Source organism: Aegilops tauschii, chromosome 7, assembly GCF_002575655.3.
Source record: "Aegilops tauschii subsp. strangulata cultivar AL8/78 chromosome 7, Aet v6.0, whole genome shotgun sequence".
Lineage (NCBI taxonomy): Eukaryota > Viridiplantae > Streptophyta > Magnoliopsida > Poales > Poaceae > Aegilops > Aegilops tauschii.
Window position 1 is genome coordinate 590,731,509 of NC_053041.3, and position 14,185 is coordinate 590,745,693.

A 14,185-nucleotide genomic window follows, 5' to 3' on the forward strand; every position below is an offset into this window, starting at 1 on the left:
CTGAGAAACAGCCCACCTAATTGCCTAACTCCATGGCCCTTGGCCGAATTCAGGCCCAAGATCTCACGTGATGGATAACCACGCAACATGGAGTAACCAGCATCAACATAGGAGTATGCGTGCGTTCAAGTATGCATTTGTGTATGTATGAGCTACGTGGACCCCACCTTAGAGGCCTCCGAACACCATTGGTAGTCTCATAGGAGTAGGGATGCGTGCGTTCAAGTATGCATTCGTACTGTGTTCCAAAAAACAAAACCAGCAGGCGCCGTTTGAACAATTATTCATAGAGTCGAGACCGAAACCCAGGCTGTCATGCGAGTCCAGCCGAACGAACCATCGGACAGAGGCAGTGGCGCCTGGTACTGCCAGTTAGAAAGATGAGCACAGATCATGCTCGCAAAAGCTGCGTCGATGTTGTTCTTGTTTCATAGCCACCAATCATAACGACCAAGAAAACCTGGAGCTTCCACGTCAAAGCAGATTCGACGTCCTGACCTGAATCTTCCACTGTTGCATTACCGTAAGAGCTGTTTCGTTGCAGGGCTCAACTCATCGTCGCTTTTCATTTACTCTAGTAAATGATGACATCATTCAAGCAGCAGCATAAACTACTTGTAACGAAGACCAAGGAGACAAGAACATGACAGTTCAACATGTTTTGCGCAAAAGGCCGCCCGACCATCAGAGATGGAGAGCAGCGCCACAATACAGACAGATTCACAATCACAGATGCTCCTAAATAGACGTGCAGAAATTGCACAAAAGCTGTGCTCAGAGTGGCATAAATCCAGATATCCATGTTTTGCGGCCAAGGTGTATCCAGATATCGAAACGAAGATCGTAAGGCGGAAGTTTCCATGTCAAACACGAAAATCACAAGCATTACAGCGTCTTCAACTCTTCATGCAAAACAACTGTCCCCCCCTCCAAGTCAACTTCACTGTTGCCTGTGCAAGTAGAATGTATAATGTCAAGAGAACTGCGATATAATGCATAATGCTGAGTGCTGGAGACATGTTTAATAAAGGCCCGTAGCATATTTACGTTTCTAGTTGAGTACAAGATTCAAACTATCATGGCCAGGCTTGTCTATTTTCGTTTACTTCACCACAGATGAGATCATTCAAACAGCAGTGTACTGTTTTGTAAGAATTAAAACAAGGACGAGAACAAAGATAACATCTTACTTGTGAAGACTTTCCATGGCAGCTTCAAGCTTCTTCACGTCAGCACCAACCACTTCGCTGCTCTTCTCGCCTTTGTGGTAGAAGTGGAAAGTTGGCTGTGCCAGGTTCAGCAATAGTCAAATATTTGGGTTACAAGTTAGGATGAAGGTTGGTAAGAACACAAATACACAAACATGCTGGCAGAAGGATATTTCTATAATCTGGCTCTCACTTTAAGTGAACTCAACGAACATGCACGTATGCATTTAACAAAGTAAGGTTGAACCAATGCATATTCTCAGACTCCTCCAGTCACAAAAATATATGTAACGCATCATTACCATGAAACAGAATAGTACTATAATTTATACCATATAAAAATAAGAACAAAAATCTCATGAAGTACAATTTCAGGTATGCAACTTACGATAGAGAATATTTTCAGGTTACTAAGTCTGGTCCCAAGTCCCTCCTGCAGCACAAGAGGAAAAGAAATCGTGTATCAATAACAGGAGCAGGCATACTGTTGAGAAAAATAAATATAGCCACAACAGCAATGACTTTTAATGTATTTGAAATGCATTCCACCTTGCATGGTCAAATGCATTCAGCCTGGCATGTGCTGACAACTGTCGTGGTGTTTGTTACCAATAAGACATCCAGTTAACAAAGTGAAGTAACCGCTGTAACATTTGTCCCCTTTACACGCAATCACAAATTCACAAGAGTAAAACCACTGAACTGAACAGCACCTCAACAAACAGTACTTGATTTTGAATCTTTTCTACTGAGAGCACTATGCAGGTATGCACTAACCGTCAAGTCAATCTGCTTACTGTAAACAAATGAGTATGGCCATACAAGGAAACCATGAACAGTAATTTTAAATAGGATTACTAAATTGCATTGGTCTATACTGGGTACATGCCTGGTACCGCATCATCACTTTCAGGCAAGCGATACTGCATAGATCATGCGTGTCTGGAATATGTTGCCAAAGGTAACTCGTCTAGACGAATTTGCTTAACTAAGTGCAGACCAGTTACAAAGCAATTTCATGTATTCTCAAAGTTCTAAAAGAAGGCTAACTGAGAGAGAAAAAATACTGTGGCTCTGAGTTATACCAAGCTTCAACCTTCGTAATGCTAGAAAGCTGGCAAATATAGCTATGCTGAACCAACCTACCAACCTAACAGAGTACAACTTGAGGCTTGCCTTTAGCATGTATGGTATAGGAGCAAACTTTTTTAATGGTCATAGTGCAATTCCACCAACCTAAGAGCATCTCTAGCAAACCCCTTAAAACGCACGAAACTGTAAAATAACCGCCGGTTTACAGTTTTAGACAGAAAAAGCGACCAGAATAGAACCCGTAAACGACTACGACCTGTAAATTTTTTAAGGGGAGCGGACGAAGGAGCTAGCTAACTAGCTAGCTGAACTGATTCGAGCTAGCTAGCTAGCTAGCTTCGTGCGCTGTATTTGGTCGCCGGCGGCTTCGTATTTGGTCGCTTCGAGCTAGCTAGACGCCGGCGGCTTCGTATTTGGCCGCTTCGTGCGCTGTACGCCAGTTTCGTAGGAGCGAGCTAGCTGATCGTGGACACGGGCGAGAGGTAGAAGAAGACTTCGAAAAAAATATAAGCGAATATTCGGTTTTACAGTTTAAGTTTAAGGGCTCTGTTCGGCCGCAGCTCAAACCAACCCTTAAAACGCATTTTCCGCAAACTGAAAACCGCGTTTTCAGTTCCGCGGTTTAAGGGGTCTGCTAGAGATGCTCTAACAGAGTAATTCTGCATAAATCCTCCCAATGGGTGCTATACTGGCCTTATGACCACATCACAACTTTCGCCCAAGTGACACCACATAGATATTTTCTTAAACGGAGGCAAAAGCTTTGCCTCATCATATTAATTAAGGAGTTTAACAGAAAGAACAAGGGCACACGTACCAAACAATCAGGACTTAGCACCGGCAAAAGCCTCCTGCTAGATTTTTGGAAAGATCAAGCCTACAGAATATCCAACTAACTGTGGACTAGTGACGGTGCTAACTTAATTCTCAAACTCCTAAGAAGAGAGCCAAGTGAAGAAGAAAATGTGGCTCTTGAGTGAGCCCAAACATGATTCACCAAGAAAGCTGACAGATATATTTATTTAGATCCAACTCTACGAGATCACAACTTAAGGCTTAATTTTAACAGGCATGGTCTATGAACAATTACTTGTCATAACGAAATTTCAAACGTCATGGTTTAAGTGACACAGCTTGACGAATGAACACGAGGAGTGTGATGCAATGACCTTTGGTAAAATAAGGTTACACCTTAGAACAGACTCATACAGTTGTACTCGTGCAAATTTACCATTCATATCCAAACAGAGCACACTTTAACATGGAATTTGCTACCATATCATCATTACAGCAGGACTGAAACCCGATCGCTTACCATGTCGATGTCGACTTTGTAGACAGGTATCTTGGGGTACTGCCTGCTCATCTTCTCAATCACAGGTGCCATCGCCCGGCCTGCAACACCAAACAACAGAATTATAGCTCCCTATACTCACTCGCCCAAATCCCAATTCATGGCACGGAGACGGCACTTACACGGCCCGCACCAGACCGCCGTGTAGTAGAAGACGGCGGGGAGCTTCTCAGCTGCAAAAGGAAGAGCCAACAAACCAACAATGTGAGAACGAAACTTGCGCACGCATCATACTGGGGCGGGAAGGGAGGGGATCGGCGCCGCACCTTGCACCTTGGCGTGGATGTCCTCGTAGGAATCCGCGGAGCCTACGACCACCATGCTGGAATCGCCTGCCGGAGCCGGGAAACTGTCAGCGCCGGTCCAGGGCCGCGGGGAAGCGGGGGGTCGGCGGGGAGGAGGAGGCGTTTCGGGCGTACCTGCGGACGACGAGGAGAAGAGGCGGGGGAAGGCGGGGAGCGAGGGCGTCGGCGTCGGGGAGGAGGAGGGACGGAGGCGGGCGGCGGGGCTAGGGTTTAGGGCGGGGATGGCGGGGAGGCGGGGCTGGTGCTTGGGGGCGGCGGCGAGGGGGAGGAGGAGGCGAGGGAGACGGCAGAGTCGGCGAGCCATGCCACGGATCGATCCCGCTGGGTAAAAGACGACTTTGCCCTTCTATAGCCTGGGTGGGTACGGTAGGCCGGCCCATCAGGATGGGACTGTACGGGCCGAATGCGGCAGGTCGGCTTTTGGGCCTCGTGTTCAGGCACCGGACGGTTAGTTTTTCCCCCTCCATTTTTGCCTCAGATTTCCGCACATAAAAGCCCGAGGATTTCACGAGCCTCAGCAATACCCTAACCCTAGCTCGTCCTCGGCGGCGGCGATGAGAGCCGATCGGATCTTCAGGCAGCGATGCCAGCGCCGGTAAGAGGTATATGTGTCATGCTGTTTTTTCTACAGTATTTCACTATGACAAATATCATCTTGATCGTGCTCTTTAATTGTTTCTTGTGTTCATATTCTCCACGTGTTGTCTCCTTGATAGTGGCCATGCAGTTACCGATTTATTCCTCTCTACATAGTCCTATTTACTCTGATTTGCTAAATACTTAGTGCATTGCTGTTTGACAATGGGGATATTACAAAAGCAACTATGTGCTGGTTTCTTCTTGGCCAAGTTCATGCTCATGCTTCACTGTTGGAGGAAACCAGTGGCGGATCCAGGATTGGACCAAGCCCCGGCCCCAATTTTTTTTTCTGTCACGAGAGAAAAACTTAACGTCCATCAAGCTATAGCTAGCTACGTCAAAAGAATACCTCAAATATGGCTCAATTGCACCCAAAATTTAGAATTTACACTCCATGCTTAGAAATAAAACAAAATAGATAAAAAAGATGACAAAAACTATGAATCACTAGTACAAAAGGGCTTTCGTCACAGGGCAATATTCACATTAGTCCCGGTTCAGTCACGAACCGGGACGAATGTGAGCATTGGTCCCGGTTCATGCGGCTAAGGCATTAGTCCCGGTTCACCTGGGCCCTTTAGTCCCGGTTGGTGCCACGAACCGGGACTAAAGGGTGCGATGCCCATTAGTACCGGTTGGTGGCACCAACTAGGACTAAAGGTTAGTCCTTTAGTCCCGGTTGGTGCCACCAACCGGTACTAATGGGCTTTGAGGCATTAGTACCGGTTCACGGCACGAACCGGTACTAAAGGGCCCATCAAACTCTACCCCCCCCCCCGGACCGCCTTTTCAGTTTTAGAAAAAACAAAAGAAAATGATGGAAATGTCAAAAAAATAAAATAAAATAAGTTTCCCATGTGATATGTGTCTAGTTGTTGGGAAAATTAACAAATATGAATTTCGACTTTATTTGCAAAATCTCTCTGGAATTTCTTAAAATGGGCATAACTTTTGCATACGAACTCGGATGAAAAAGTTTTTTATATGACAAATCATCTACTCGAAAAGTTACATCCGAATTTAACCAGGGGAACCCCATTAAACATTTTCAAAATCCTCAAAAACCTAACAGAAAAAAGATACGGGGCTTTTAAGATCTGGAGAGGCAAAAAAATTCAAAAAAATTCAAATTGTGGTCAAACTATGGTCAAACAATGGTCAAACTAATTATTCTAGAATATTAGTGTTACTAAATAATTATTTCAGTTTTTTTGAATTTTGGTCAAATCTGGTCAAACTGTGGTCAAACAATGGTCAAACTAATTATTCCACAAATATTAGTGTTACTAAATAATTATTGTTTTTTAAAACAATAGTTTCAAACTCAAACAGTGAAATGTGTCACTTCATGCTCAAGCTAAATTCCTGAGGGTTAATAGAATTGGCATCTTACTATTGTCAGGAAAACAACAAGTGCAGACTTGGAAACGAGGGAGAATAGAACCCGGAAGTTAAGCGTGCTCAGGCTGGAGTAGTGAGAGGATGGGTGACCGTCCGGGAAGTTAGATGATTTGGAATGATGAGGAGTGATTAGAGATTAGAGGATAAATTGAGCAGTGATGAATAGAGACTAAAGGTGGAGCTCCAGGCTGCGTCCACGTGGACGGCCTTTAGTCCCGGTTCGTGTAAGAACCGGGACTAAAGGGGGGAGGCATTAGTAACGACCCTTTAGTCCCGGTTCAAACCAACCGGGACAAAAGCCCCCTTTTCTACTAGTGAATAGTATGTGCAGTAAAAAGAATACCAAATCAATGGCTGCTTCATCAGTGTCTTTCATAACTTATCAACGGTGGAAGAAGAGCCAACACCTTAGAGAAATCAAAAGCAAAATTTCATAAGAGAAGACATAAACATCAAGTGAAACAACTAACATTGTACAAAGTTGAAAACTTACTACTACGATGAGGTAGAATTCCTTTGCGAGATTTATAGAATTGAAAGCGATATATAATAGCATCATTATCAACGTTTGCAAATACTTGTCGCTCAATATTGCACAACATAGAATAATTCAACCAATCATCAACCATCTTATTCCAAACATTATAGCAGATCAAAAATGTTCAATCTTTAAAGTTTCTATCTACAGCAGATCAGCACTCAGGCTCAGCAGCAGCCATTACCAATTTACCCCCTGAATCCGGGGCCGTATGGCGGAGAGCAGGAGAGGACGGAGCCTGGCCGGAGCAGAGCGGGCGAGGCGGCGAGCACCGGAGCAGCAGGGGACCGGGGCCAGTCTGGGCGAGCGTCGGAGCAGCAGGGGACGGCCGGACGGGCGAGGCGGCGAGCGTCGGACCAGCGGCGGAGGCCGGAGGGCGCGGGCTAGCGGCGGACGAGCGGCGGAGGCCGGAGGGCGCGGGCTAGCGGCGGACGAGCGGCGGAGGCCGGAGGGCGCGGGCTAGCGGCGGACCGGCGGAGCAGGCGAGCGGCAGAGCAGGGGAGCGCCGGACCGGAGGGCAGGCGGCGGCGGCTGGCTCGCTGTTGGAATATTAGGCAAGTTCATGATTAATTCCAGTAAATAATTCATGACTAGAAGAGATACTAGCATGCAATAATCTAGCAAACTAGAAGAACAGCAAGACATGCATAACAGCAGCAAACACGTAACAATAGCTGTAGAAACAGACATGAACAGAGGATGTTGGACGTACTGATCGTTAGCTATTATGGGTGCGACAGTGTTGATGACGATGTTGGCGACGATCTGCTGCTGACGGCGATGAATACGACGATGAGTAGCACCGCCCGACTTGGACGGAAGACGACCCGTGATGACAAATTTGAGCAGTCGCGCACAGCGCTTCCCAAAAACCTAATTCGTCCTCTCCCGGTGCAGGATCGCAAAGACGAACGGTTCCGGAGACCTGCTCTCCCACGCGCCGATGCACGCCGGCGTTTGGGATGGAGTAGACTACGATGGCGGCGCAAGTTGTGAGATGAGGCAAAACCCTAGGTGTTTTTCGGTGTGTCTCTGGCCGCAGCCGGTAGCTGTATATATATTAGGACCAGAGGCGGTATTGTGTCGCGACCACAATCCCAAACCGACTCGGTTTCTAATTCGTATACTTACCGGACAAGAAATCAAAAACTTGTCTGCCAAGACATAAAAATAAAACGGCAAAAGGAAGCTGCGCTCCTGCAAGGAGAGCCTCGTCGGATTTCGGCGGACCATTCACGCGCATGTCGCATGTACGCGCCGCGTCGCCTCGCCTCGCCTCGCCACGCCACGCCACGCCACGCCACGGCCCGGCCAGGCGAGGCGAGGCGAGCGAGCGCGCGCGTGTGGTTTTCCCTTTCTCTTCTCACACACCACTTAGAGTGGTGGAGAGAACCCACTATATAAAGAGGTCCAACTCTTCTTCAACTTCCAAGGTGGGACTAAACTTAGCACCACCACTTGCCATTTTACACATGGGCTTTGAGATTTCAGAAATTGCTATGGGCCTAGCCCATTAATTCTAACAATCCCCCACCAGATCTCAAATACCCATTTAGAGATTTGCCTTCTCTCATCACTTGTTTAATATACCAGTGTTTCAGCAGAGACTGTTAAGTTGAACTTCTGCCTAGAACTTTAAGCTACATCCATTCACAACTTGACAATGGACTATGCCTTGAATTGCTAGTTTTGTGTGAACAGGTTTCACTCAAAGTCTTAACCAGTACCTGACCGCCAGTAGGCTACCCCGCGGTTTGGAGCTTATACGTCATACTCCCTGGTCTCTTCGTGAGCTTACTAGAGATCACCCAAATCTCATAGACTGCGACGTTTACAGTCAGAACTCATATAGGTGTGTTCTTTCAAGACTGCTCTGTAGGACAGCATCTTTGCTAATTATAGCCAATAGAACCACATTAAGGCATGTTGCCAACCTGCCTTACAGATCTGAGCCTTACAGCTCTGAGAGTTTTGCATCTTCACTTGGAGACGATCATAAGTTATTACTCTCCTCAGTTAACCAATAGCTTGTTCTTCCCAGATCCTAATTCACGGGATCTCCGATCACAAAGGTTGGGTTACTACTATGGTGTAACATCTATGGGTCTCATACCCATCTCCCTCGATGCAATATCTATCACATTTCGTGATAGTCCCTTTGTAAAGGGATCTGCCAGGTTTTTGTCTGTTTGTATATACGTAACAGTTATTACTCCGGAGTTTCTCAACTTCCTGACAGACTTCAAACGTCTTTTCATGTGTCTTGATGACTTTGCATTATCTTTAGAATTGTTCACTTTAGCGATAACCGTTTGGTTATCACAATTCATAAGAATAGCCGGTACAGGTTTTTCAACAACCGGCAAGTCCATCAAGAGCTCACGCAGCCATTCTGCCTCAACAGTAGCTGTGTCCAAAGCAGTTAATTCTGCTTCCATAGTTGACCTCGTCAATATGGTTTGCTTGCAAGACCTCCATGACACTGCGCCACCACCATGAGTAAATACATACCCACTTGTTGCGTAAAGTACATCAACATCGGAGATCCAATTTGAATCACTATATCCTTCTAGCACAGCAGGATGCCCTGAATAAGTAATTCCGTAACTTATAGTACCTCTCAGATAGCACAAGACCCTTTCTAGTGCATGCCAATGATCATCACCCGGGTTGGACATGAACCTACTCAGTTTGCTCACAGCAAAAGAGATATCTGGTCTTGTAGCGCTAGCTAAGTACATGAGTGAACCGACAATTTGAGAGTATCTTAATTGATCTCTTGTTTCTTTCTTGTTCTTTCTGAGTGTCACGCTGGGATCATAAGGTGTTGGAGAAGGCTTGCTATCCATAAAACCGAATCGGTTCAAGACCTTCTCAACATAGTGAGATTGCGTTAATGTAATCCCACTCTCATCCTTAATAAGTTTGATGTTTAGAATTACATCGGCTTCTCCCAGATCTTTCATGTCAAAACTTTTCGATAGAAAAGACTTGACCTCATTAATTGCATTAATGTTTGTACCAAAGATCAGTATGTCGTCCACATACAAACATAATATGACACTATTGCCCCCACCATGGCGATAGTAAACACACCTATCAGCCTCGTTAATGACAAATCCTGCAGAAGTCAGAGTTCTTTCAAACTTCTCATGCCATTGCTTAGGTGCCTGTTTCAGACCATACAAAGATTTTAACAACTTGCACACCTTTCTCTCTTCACCCTTTACCACAAACCCGTCAGGCTGATCCATATAGATCTCCTCTTCCAACTCTCCATTGAGAAAAGCTGTCTTTACATCCATTTGATGAATGATAAGACCATAAGAGGCAGCCAAGGAAAGTAACACTCGAATGGTGGTCATTCTAGCAACGGGTGAATAGGTGTCAAAATAATCTTCGCCTTCTTTCTGAGTGTAGCCCTTGGCCACTAGCCGCGCCTTGTACTTATCAATAGTACCATCAGGCTTCAGCTTCTTTTTGAACACCCACTTACAGCCCACAGGTTTACAACCATATGGTCTATCAGTTAGTTCCCAAGTTCCATTAGAAAGAATTGAGTCCATCTCATTATGAACAGCTTCTTTCCAATCATCTACATCCGGAGATGCATATGCTTCTGCAATCGTCTTGGGTGTGTCGTCCACAAGGTATACAATGAAATCATCACCAAAGGATTTTGCAATCCTTTGTCTCTTGTTCCTTCTAGGAACTTCATTGTTATCCTTCTCAAGGACTTCCTCATGTGATTGTTCGAAATATTCATCAATTGTACTAGATTCAGGAATTATCTAAGAAGAAAATCTAGCAATGCTATGCATATCTTTCATAGGAAATATGTTCTCAAAAAATGTTGCATCACGAGATTCCATTATAGTATCAACATGCATATCAGGTACTTCAGATTTTACCACTAAAAACCTATAAGCAATGCTCCGTTGAGCATACCCTAGAAAGACACAATCCACTGTCTTTGGTCCAAGTTTGCGTTTCTTAGGAATAGGAATATTGACCTTTGCCAAACATCCCCAAGTGCGCAAATAAGAAAGTGATGGTTTTCTCCCAACCCACTCCTCATAAGGGGTTTTCTCTTTATTATTGTTGGGAACTCTATTCAGGACATGACATGAAGTCAATAGAGCCTCCCCCCACCATGCCTTAGATAAACCAGCAGTGTCTAACATGGCATTCACCAAGTCAGTCAATGTGCGGTTTTTCCTCTCGGCCACTCCATTTGATTGAGGTGAATAGGGAGGCGTCCTCTCATGAATAATACCATGTTCCTCACAAAATTCATCAAAAACTTTTGGAAAATACTCTCCACCACGATCGGACCTAAGACGCTTGATCTTTCTCTCTAGTTGATTTTCAACTTCAGCTTTATAGATTTTAAAGTAGTCTAATGCTTCATCTTTAGTTTGCAACAAATAAACATAGCAAAATCTAGTCGCATCATCAATCAAAGTCATGAAATATCTCTTTCCACCTTTTGTCAACACACCATTCATCTCACAAAGATCAGAATGTATGAGTTCTAGAGGTGCCAAGTTTCTCTCCTCGGCAGCCTTATGAGGCTTTCGAGGTTGCTTAGATTGCACACAACTATGGCACTTAGAACCTTTGGCAACTGTGAAGTTCGGAATTAAACTCATGCTGGATAGCCGAGACATTAAACCAAAATTAATATGACATAAACGAGAGTGCCAAATACTTGCATCATCATTAACACTAGCACAAATTTGGTTTATTGACTTATTGCAAAAATCTGAAAGAGAAAAGCGGAACAAGCCTCCGCACTCATAGCCTTTTCCTATAAATTGTCCAAATCTTGACACGATTACTTTATTGGACTCTAAAACTACCTTAAATCCATCTCGACATAGAAGGGAGCCGCTAACTAGATTCTTGTTCATAGTAGGGACATGCTGCACGTTCCTTAGTTGCACGATCTTTCCCGAAGTAAACTTCAGATCCACCGTGCCAATGCCACGAACAGAAGCATGTGACCCATTCCCCATTAGGACGGAAGAATCCCTTGCGACCTGATAAGAAGTAAACAGGGAGATGTCAGCACACACATGAACGTTAGCACCCGAATCAATCCACCACGAAGATGATTGAAATACTGAAAGCACAATAGGTAAATTACCATACCCATCAGTATTGCTAGCGGTCACCATGTTGACAGTCTTGGAGCTTGTTTTCCCTCTGCGGTCTGCACGTTCAGGGCATTCCTTGAAAAAGTGTCCAGGCTTCCCACAGGCGTAGCACTCTAGCTCAGCCTTGTTGAACTTCTTCTTCTTGAAAGTAGTAGTCTTGGTAGGCTTGTTGAAAACAGGTTTGTTCTTCCCTTTGTTCTTGTTCTGTGGGTACCTCTGCACCATGTTAGCAGTAGGCTGAACCTCACCTCCTTTTTCAGTGGTATCTTTAGCCCGAGCTTTTTCTTCAACATCAAGAGATGCAATCAGATTTTCAACTGATATCTCCTGTCTCTTATGCTTCAGAGTTGTGGCGAAATTCCTCCATGAAGGAGGCAACTTTGCAATCATGCACCCAGCCACGAATTTGTCGGGTAGAACACATTTAAGGAGTTCAAGTTCCTTCACAATGCACTGTATCTCATGAGCTTGTTCAACCACAGAACGGTTATTCACCATCTTGTAGTCATGAAAACTCTCCATGATGTACAGTTCACTGCCTGCATCTGTTGCACCGAATTTTGCATTCAGTGCATCCCACAGAATTTTTCCGTCGTTTATGTGCATGTACACATCACACAGACGGTCAGCAAGAACACTCAGAATGCATCCCACAAACATAGTATTGGCTTCCTGGAATTTTCTCCGATCTTCGTCGGTTATTCCCTCTGGAGCACCAACACTAGCGTGGAAAACTTTCAGAGCAGTAAGCCAGAGCGTGGTCTTCACCTGCCACCTCTTAAAGTGCACACCGGTAAACTTATCCGGCCTCAGTGCATCAGCAAATCCAGCCATAGTTAACTCAGGAAATTGCCTACAATTAGGTTTTTGGATTGTTGGAATATTAGGCAAGTTCATGATTAATTCCAGTAAATAATTCATGACTAGAAGAGATACTAGCATGCAATAATCTAGCAAACTAGAAGAACAGCAAGACATGCATAACAGCAGCAAACACGTAACAATAGCTGTAGAAACAGACATGAACAGAGGATGTTGGACGTACTGATCGTTAGCTATTATGGGTGCGACAGTGTTGATGACGATGTTGGCGACGATCTGCTGCTGACGGCGATGAATACGACGATGAGTAGCACCGCCCGACTTGGACGGAAGACGACCCGTGATGACGAATTTGAGCAGTCGCGCACAGCGCTTCCCAAAAACCTAATTCGTCCTCTCCCGGTGCAGGATCGCAAAGACGAACGGTTCCGGAGACCTGCTCTCCCACGCGCCGATGCACGCCGGTGTTTGGGATGGAGTAGACTACGATGGCGGCGCAAGTTGTGAGATGAGGCAAAACCCTAGGTGTTTTTCGGTGTGTCTCTGGCCGCAGCCGGTAGCTGTATATATATTAGGACCAGAGGCGGTATTGTGTCGCGACCACAATCCCAAACCGACTCGGTTTCTAATTCGTATACTTACCGGACAAGAAATCAAAAACTTGTCTGCCAAGACATAAAAATAAAACGGCAAAAGGAAGCTGCGCTCCTGCAAGGAGAGCCTCGTCGGATTTCGGCGGACCATTCACGCGCATGTCGCATGTACGCGCCGCGTCGCCTCGCCTCGCCTCGCCTCGCCACGCCACGCCACGGCCCGGCCAGGCGAGGCGAGGCGAGCGAGCGCGCGCGTGTGGTTTTCCCTTTCTCTTCTCACACACCACTTAGAGTGGTGGAGAGAACCCACTATATAAAGAGGTCCAACTCTTCTTCAACTTCCAAGGTGGGACTAAACTTAGCACCACCACTTGCCATTTTACACATGGGCTTTGAGATTTCAGAAATTGCTATGGGCCTAGCCCATTAATTCTAACAATCCCCCACCAGATCTCAAATACCCATTTAGAGATTTGCCTTCTCTCATCACTTGTTTAATATACCAGTGTTTCAGCAGAGACTGTTAAGTTGAACTTCTGCCTAGAACTTTAAGCTACATCCATTCACAACTTGACAATGGACTATGCCTTGAATTGCTAGTTTTGTGTGAACAGGTTTCACTCAAAGTCTTAACCAGTACCTGACCGCCAGTAGGCTACCCCGCGGTTTGGAGCTTATACGTCATACTCCCTGGTCTCTTCGTGAGCTTACTAGAGATCACCCAAATCTCATAGACTGCGACGTTTACAGTCAGAACTCATATAGGTGTGTTCTTTCAAGACTGCTCTGTAGGACAGCATCTTTGCTAATTATAGCCAATAGAACCACATTAAGGCATGTTGCCAACCTGCCTTACAGATCTGAGCCTTACAGCTCTGAGAGTTTTGCATCTTCACTTGGAGACGATCATAAGTTATTACTCTCCTCAGTTAACCAATAGCTTGTTCTTCCCAGATCCTAATTCACGGGATCTCCGATCACAAAGGTTGGGTTACTACTATGGTGTAACATCTATGGGTCTCATACCCATCTCCCTCGATGCAATATCTATCACATTTCGTGATAGTCCCTTTG

At 45.3% G+C, this 14,185-nt stretch overlaps 1 protein-coding gene across 2 annotated transcripts; it reads right to left on the bottom strand.

The window, feature by feature from the left end:
* Positions 1–644: 644 nt before the first annotated feature.
* On the bottom strand, positions 645–4,278 carry LOC109741345 (thioredoxin O, mitochondrial). Of its 2 annotated transcripts, XM_073505317.1 has the most exons (7): positions 4,074–4,278; positions 3,921–3,986; positions 3,777–3,827; positions 3,616–3,695; positions 1,597–1,641; positions 1,191–1,285; positions 645–950 (listed from the first exon to the last, which is right to left on the bottom strand). In XM_073505317.1, exons 1-7 carry the CDS (start codon positions 4,261–4,263, stop codon positions 941–943), a joined length of 537 nt encoding a protein of 178 aa, XP_073361418.1. In that variant the 5' UTR covers positions 4,264–4,278; the 3' UTR covers positions 645–940. The 2 variants fall into 2 exon arrangements, with proteins under 2 accessions (XP_073361418.1, XP_020156018.1); XM_020300429.2 differs by lacking the exon at positions 645–950 and having other exon boundaries at positions 1,187–1,285.
* Positions 4,279–14,185: the final 9,907 nt, after the last annotated feature.

Coding starts and splice junctions, on each gene's coding strand:
- LOC109741345 (XM_073505317.1), bottom strand. CDS start 4,263: ATGGCTCGCCGACTCTGCCGTCTCCCTCGCCTCCTCCTCCCCCTCGCC. Junction 3,696..3,776: donor GGCGGTCTGGTGCGGGCCGT/GTAAGTGCCGTC, acceptor TTGGTGTTGCAG/GCCGGGCGATGGCACCTGTG. Junction 1,286..1,596: donor ACCTGAAAATATTCTCTATC/GTAAGTTGCATA, acceptor AACCTGGCACAG/CCAACTTTCCACTTCTACCA.